This window comes from Otolemur garnettii, unplaced genomic scaffold (genome assembly GCF_000181295.1).
Source record: "Otolemur garnettii isolate 467f Iridium unplaced genomic scaffold, OtoGar3 scaffold00058, whole genome shotgun sequence".
In the NCBI taxonomy this organism is placed as follows: domain Eukaryota; kingdom Metazoa; phylum Chordata; class Mammalia; order Primates; family Galagidae; genus Otolemur; species Otolemur garnettii.
Window position 1 is genome coordinate 6,012,147 of NW_003852453.1, and position 7,029 is coordinate 6,019,175.

The 7,029-nt window shown below is 37.7% G+C and overlaps 1 protein-coding gene across 8 annotated transcripts in view; it reads left to right on the forward strand.

Annotated features, from left to right (window-relative positions):
* The window catches only part of CHD9 (chromodomain helicase DNA binding protein 9), a 226,048-nt gene that overhangs the window by 197,137 nt on the left and 21,882 nt on the right, over positions 1 to 7,029 (forward strand). For 6 of the 8 annotated variants that reach the window (XM_023514745.1, XM_012806860.2, XM_023514746.1 and 3 more), the window contains 3 exons: positions 270 to 433; positions 1,193 to 1,465; positions 2,194 to 2,362. In XM_023514745.1, the coding sequence (XP_023370513.1) occupies positions 270 to 433; positions 1,193 to 1,465; positions 2,194 to 2,362 (606 nt within the window). The remainder of the gene's footprint in view (positions 1 to 269; positions 434 to 1,192; positions 1,466 to 2,193; positions 2,363 to 7,029) is intronic. The other 2 variants (XM_012806861.2, XM_023514748.1) reach the window with 1 other exon arrangement.

Here is a 7,029-nt window from a genome sequence, read left to right on the forward strand (position 1 = left end):
GAACCCTCCACCTTAGGTGTACATGGCTGGCGCCTTAGCCAGTTGAGCTATAGGCGCCGAGCCATGACCATGGCATTCTACCAGGGCAACAAAGTGACACTCTGTCTCAAAAAAAATAGGTACTATATTGTATACTAGGTGAATGGTTTCCCTTTTTTGACCATTTGATTTTACTTTTTCATTTTCAGGTATTTATTTATGTAAGATTTTTAATGCATATATAAAATTGTTCTATGCAGTCTTTTTAAAGTGGTTGTAATTGTTCTTAGCTGAAGGTACCCCTCACATGAAAGCCTATGATGAAGAAAGTGTTGCGTCTCTGAGCACTACCCAGGATGAGACTCAGGACAGTTTTCAGATGAACAACGGGACACCAGAGTCTGCTTATATCTTACAAGGTGGATACATGCTGGCAGCCTCATACTGGCCAAAGGTAAAGGAATAAGAATAATTTCTTATTGAGATAGGTCATTTTTTAGTACTTTTCTAATTGCTTTAATGGTAGGTATTCTTATGTGGAAAAATAGGTCAATGTAAAATGTAGGATGACATTTTATGATGTTAGTATCAGATGTATAAATTACTATCAAGTTAATGAGGTTACTTAAATGTGTATGCTTCTCAGCGGAACCTTAGAATAAAAGAATCTTTATAGTCAATATTAAAGTGCTTCTTTATGAAATAGGTGCTTTCAACTGAGTCTCCTTGAAGAAATTTGCTGTAGTTAGTTGTGACCTAGAAATAAAGTTCATTTAAGCACATGCACATTCAGCGGCAGAAGCTAAGATCATATTAATACTGTTTTTCCATCATGTGACTCGATTAGTACAGGAATGCCTAGCCTTTAGGGATAAGGTTGGGAAATGGGGGGGATGGCGGGTACTCTAAATACTTGTAAGTTGTTTGAATTTTTAATGAGAAACGATAGGACTTTTGTGATTATCAAAACAAAAGAAGAAAAAACTGTCTTTATGGTATAATTTTTTTGAACTTCATCAGAGGGAATTTGTACTTGATGTCTTCTTACAGAATTGTAATATCTTTGTGAGAATATGTGTACACACTACATGCACTTATGCTGGGGGCAAACTCTTGATGAAGGGTTAAATCCACCAGGGTTCTCGGGCTATTCAGTCTCAAAAGGCCTGGCCTAATTATTAAAATCGTACTTGGATGTTGCCTGCTTTTCTAGGATCGTGTGATGATCAATCGGTTGGACAGTATTTGTCAAACGGTTCTGAAAGGGAAGTGGCCTTCAGCTAGAAGAAGTTATGATGCTAACACGGTGGCTTCTTTCTATACCACAAAACTGCTGGACAGCCCTGGAGCGGCCACAGAGTACAGTGAGCCCCGCGTACCCACTCCCCCAGGTGCCGGTGTTAAAGAAGAGCACGATCAGTCAGCACACATGTCAAAGGTGAAGAAGCATGTACGAGAAAAGGAGTTTACAGTGAAAATCAAAGACGTATGTGTCTTTTCATTGCCCTAGGGCCTGGTTGCGATTGCGGTGTGCAGCATGCTTTTCCCGCAGACGGCTGCCTGCTCTTACTCTGCCTTCTTCACATACTTGTTTCCTGGCACCTGATTATTTTCTTTCTGATATCCAGGTTATTAAACTGGAATATTCTTCTAGAGGGATCATCATTAAATATTTTTCTCTCTTATGCTTCTGAAATAGTTCTTCTGATCAAGGTGCTGCTTAAACAGTGTGACAGTTTCTAACTATTCAGTTCTTTTATATAATGTTTAAGTGGTGTGTCAGTATACTTTCTGTTTTAATCATTTAGCATGTCTTATTATCAATAATGTTTAATTTTTTAACAATTTTTGAAGCTTAATTGATTACTTATGGCCTAAAATATGCACATCATACTCCAAATGTCATATGAATAATGTACATAGAGATGGATGTCTACATCTGAAAATGTGATAATGTACATGTCATACGAAAAACTTTGTTTAGCTCAGGAAAATATGTTTAATACTTATATTTTTTCATTTAAGATAGAAAAATTTAGTATTTATCATTGAAATGGATTAAAATGTTTTATTTAGTTGATTTATGAATGAGAAGAGAATTTCATTAATAAATTAAGGGTTTTACTTCATTTTTTTTCTACGTAAAATATTTTTCTTAATATCCTGCAGTTTTGTTTAACAGTTTCTGTCCTAATAATGGTATTTGTTTAACAGGAAGGTGGCTTGAAATTGACATTTCAGAAGCAAGGGCCTGCTCAGAAGAGACCACTGGACAGTGAAGATGGTGCTCTCGGGCAGCAGCAGTACCTCACTCGACTTCGGGAACTGCAAAGTGCATCAGAGACCAGCCTTGTCAATTTTCCAAAATCTATGCCAATATCAGGTGAGTATGCAAATAATAATTATCTTTGTAGAAAATATTTAATATTCTCTGTCATTTCCAAATCTTTCATAAACTCTTCTAATAAGAATTCATTTTTCGGCTTGGCGCCTGTGGCTCAAGCAGCTAAGGCACCAGCCACATACACCTAAGGTTGTGGGTTCGAATCCCCAGCCCGGGCCCGCCAAACAACAATGACGGCTGCAACCAAAAAATGGCCAGGCGTTGTGGTGGGCGCCTGTGGTCCCAGCTACTTGGGAGGCTAAGGCAGGAGACTTGCTTGAGCCCAGGAGTTGGAGGTTGCTGTGAGCGTGATGCCATGGCACTCTACCCAGGCCATCTAAAAAAAAAAAAAAGAACTCATTTTTCATTTCATGTTGGGACCTCTCTTAAGTCTGTAAAATAATCAGTATAATTTTAAACTTAACAAATATTTATCAGAATTTTAACATGACATTTTAAAGCACAATGGGCAGTTTACTTTGTGGGGCTTGAATAGTACGGAAATATTTTATCAAGTTGCTTTCTACAGATAAAAGTTCAAACATTTTGATGTGAAAGTGTATTGTGAATTTTAACACAAAAACTTAAATCATTAACCAGACACGTGACTCATGCCTGTAATCCCAGCATTTTGGAAAGTCAGGGTGGGAGAATTGTTTGAGGCCAGGTGTTCAGGACCAGCCCTGGAAACATAGTGAGACCCTGTTGTGGTGGAACGCACCTGTAGTCCCAGCTGCTTGGGAAGCTGAGGCAGGAGGCTTGCTTGAGCCTGGGAATTGAAGGTTGCAGTGTGTTGTGATCACACTACTGCACTCTGGGTGACAGAGCAAACTCCTGTCTCTATAGATAAATAAATAAATCGCAAATAAATGGTGATAGGTAGAAATAATTGCAATGAGAAGTTTTTGAAAGACTTTAGAAATTATAGAGTCCACGGATCTAGAGGACGCAGAAAGTATTTGTGGCTGATTCCTAAAAGATGATCTTTCATCTTCATGGAACACTTGCAGGGACAAGGTTCTTAATACTTTAAACAGCCCTTTTTGTTGCTAGACAGCTTTAATTGTCAGAAAATACCTTCTTATTTCAAAGTGAATTTTGCCTGATAAAGGTTCTTCTCAATGACTGAAGTTCTGTCTTTGACAGCCACACATAATTAACCTGGTCCTGTGTCTACAAGATACAGCTTAACATTTTGAAAGCAATTACTAGATTTGTCCTTAGACTATCGCTGTTTCTTCTAACTGTTTGATAAGTTGAATCAACATGTCTTTATTAAATACCTAATTGGTGCCATGTATTATGTGCTCTGTAGGCACAGAGGAATATATTAGAGAATTAGAAACTGTTTTTCTTTTATCATGATCTAGTTATATTTTAATTTGTGTATGCCCCTCTTAAAAGTATGATGTCAAGAATTGAGATTGATACTCAAGATCAACTGAGTCTTAATGTGTGGACCACAACATACTAATGCCCCAAAATGCTAGTTGTCAATTAAAGTAAAAGTGAATGACTTGAATTTCCTTTATTGAATTTTCCTTCTTGTACATAAGGATAAGAACTCTACTTCAGTATTCTGCTAAGTCTGATTGCCATACAGTACTTGGAAACAATTTAAAAAGTCTTTGTATGTGCACAGGGGGTGTAATTCCCTACAATTTGGGAAAATAATGCTGTATTATAACTGTTGTCTTAAGTTTATCATTACAGCTAAATGCTGCTGTTACCATCTTTTAATTAAAATTGGTGAGTTGGTTTTATCAGCATTACTTTGGTTCCTTGTGAATCAACAAACCATTCAGTATAATTTTCCACTTATTGGACTTTAAGACATGTATGAAATTCAGTTCAAATATGAGTCAATTATACTTCCTTAGTAAAAGTATAAATCCCGTAAACTATGCCTTATTATTACAGTTTTATTATTAAAGAGCTTTTTTCCCCCCCCACCAGAAAATGAGAGCAGATAAGCTAGGGGCACTTTTGCCCAAACTAAGTGGGGCTTAATAATACCACCACTCTTACTCTTAAAACTCCACTATAAAATGAGATTGTTATCTGTCATCTAAACATTTTTGTTCTATTACATCTGAGGATTGTATAGCCTTTGCCTTTAAATAATTCTTTGGTAAATAGTACTGTTTTAAATAATATCAATAGCAATCATATCACAAATTTTGCAACTGTAAAAAATACTTAAAATCTCAAATATTCTCACTAGACAGTTATTATCTAAGTATTTTATCTGAGCCATCTTAATAATTGCAAATATGATATCTGGATCTGTCTTCATACCTGACTTTTGGGAAACTTAACATCTTTGAGTCTTTCTTGTTTGTGAAATGAGGGGTGTGGGGGAGAAGAAAGGTGATATTGTTGGGTGGATTAAATAAAATAGCATACATAAAGTGGCTCATAAAGTTCCTGGCACACAACTGCTATTCAGATGTTAAAATTAGGTACTCATATTCTGGGAGTCCAAGGTGGGTGAATTGGCTGGGCATTGTGGCAGGTGCCTCTAGTCCTAGCTACTTGGGAGGCTGAGGCAAGAGAATTGCTAAAACCCAAGAGTTTCAGGTTGCTGTGAGCTGTGACGCCAGAGGGCAAAACAGTGAGGAAAAAAAAATTAAGTACTCACAGATTGTAGAATTAGGTGTTTAATAGATGCTATTATTGAAATTGTCCATTTTCCTAAGCCTATACCTTTTTTATTCTCATGTACAATGTAGTTTACAAATGAATGAGAATAAAATAGCACAGATTATAATAAGAGGACAAAACGAAGAGCCCACTCCAGAAACGACCTGGAATAGTGGATGAGGGATGGCAGAGCCAAGCAACCTGGGATGAAACTGTCTTTTACTGACTGTTGTAACATTGAACAAGCACCTGATATTTGTGATCTCATTTAAAAATGGGCTTGATAATATCTTTATGGTTTTGTTCTGCTTTTGATGGTTTGGTTTAAGGTAGCATTTGTAATCCTGAGTCCAGTATCTAACACTCAGTAGGCATTCAGTAGAAGCCAGTTTTAATGTTATGATTACATCTAAAATGAAGACAACACACAAACTTGATAAACTTAAGTTTTTAATTTTGGATTCTGGCATAGAATGAATTGACAATGTTTATTAAAATCACCCTCAGAAATAAATCAGGTTAGTATATAATTAAACCAGAGAATTGGCCAAATAAGATATATTTGTAAATGTATGCTTTGGGCCAGGCACAGTGGCTCATGCCTATAATCCCTGCTATTCAGGAGGCTGAGGCAAGAGGATTCACGTTAAGCCCAGAGTTGTAAGCCAGCCTCGACAACATAGTGAGACCTTGTATCTAAAAAAAATTTTTTTAATGTACACTTTGGTAGGAATTCTATAGGTAATTACATCAAATACTTTTCATTTTTCTTTTTTTAGTTATTTTTTTTGTAGAGACAGAGTCTCACTTTATTGCCCTTGGTAGAGTGCCATGGCATCACACAGCTCACGGCAACAACTCCTGAGCTTAGGAGATTCTCTTGCCTCAGCCTTCCAAGTAGCTGGGACACCTGCCACAATGCCCGGCTATTTTTTTGTTGCAGTTTGGCCAGGGCGGGGTTTGAACCCACCACCCTCAGTATGTGGGGCCGGCACCCTACCCACTGAGCCACAGGCGCCGCCTCTATTTTCCGTTTTTAGATATCACTAAAGGGAAAGTAAAAGAGACGTAAGACACTATCTCTGGCTTTGGGGTGCTTGGTAGACTAGACCTATGCATTAGATAATACATTAAAAAAGATAATTTATTTTGCTACTGAACGTTTTAGTTAACAGATGTTGGAAAAGAGGAAATTCACTGCTGTCTAGACATGTAGCCAAAGTCCTGTGGAAGAGATGGAGTTGAATTTGATAAGGATTAGATAATTGTCTTTCTGGAAAGTAGAATTGGTGGTTGGGCTGGAAGATGGGCAGGGAATAGCGTGAAGCAGAGACTGCATCTCAGGGAGATAGCATGGTTTCTGATGAGACTAACCTATATAGTATGTAAATCTTTACTGGAGAGAAAGAGATGTGTAGAAGATCAAATGTTACTTAGGAAAGGTAAATCTAAGTTGTAGAAAGCATCAGAAACTGAATCTAGGGCAGTGTTGGGGGTTGGCAGTCATGTAAGAGTAGAACTGATGGTTCTATTTATGTCAATATGAAGGCAGTTCATTCAGATTACAGTAGGAAGCTGTAGAAGTTCTTATGAAGTAGAATGGCACTTTTTTTGTTTGTTTTGTTTTGTATTTTTTGAGACAGAGTCTCATCTCAAGCTGTCGCCCTGGTAGAGTGCTGTGGCGTCTCAGCTCACAGCAACCTCAAACTCTTGGGCTTAAGCGATTCTCTTGCCTCAGCTCCCTGAGTAGCTGGGACTATAGGCATCTGCCACAATGCCCAGCTATTTTTAAATTATAGTTGTCATTGTTTGGCAAGCCCAGGCTGGATTTGAATCTGCCAGCTCCAGTGTGTGTGGCTGGTGCCCTACCAGCTTGAGCTACAGGCACCAAGCCAGAATGGCCCTTTTTAAAGTGATGCTTTAGGAAAATTATTCTGTTGTTACAGCTACAATGTGCTATAATGTAAGTATTTTCAAATCATCATATGGTCAGCCCTTCATATCCATGGATTCAACTAACCAAA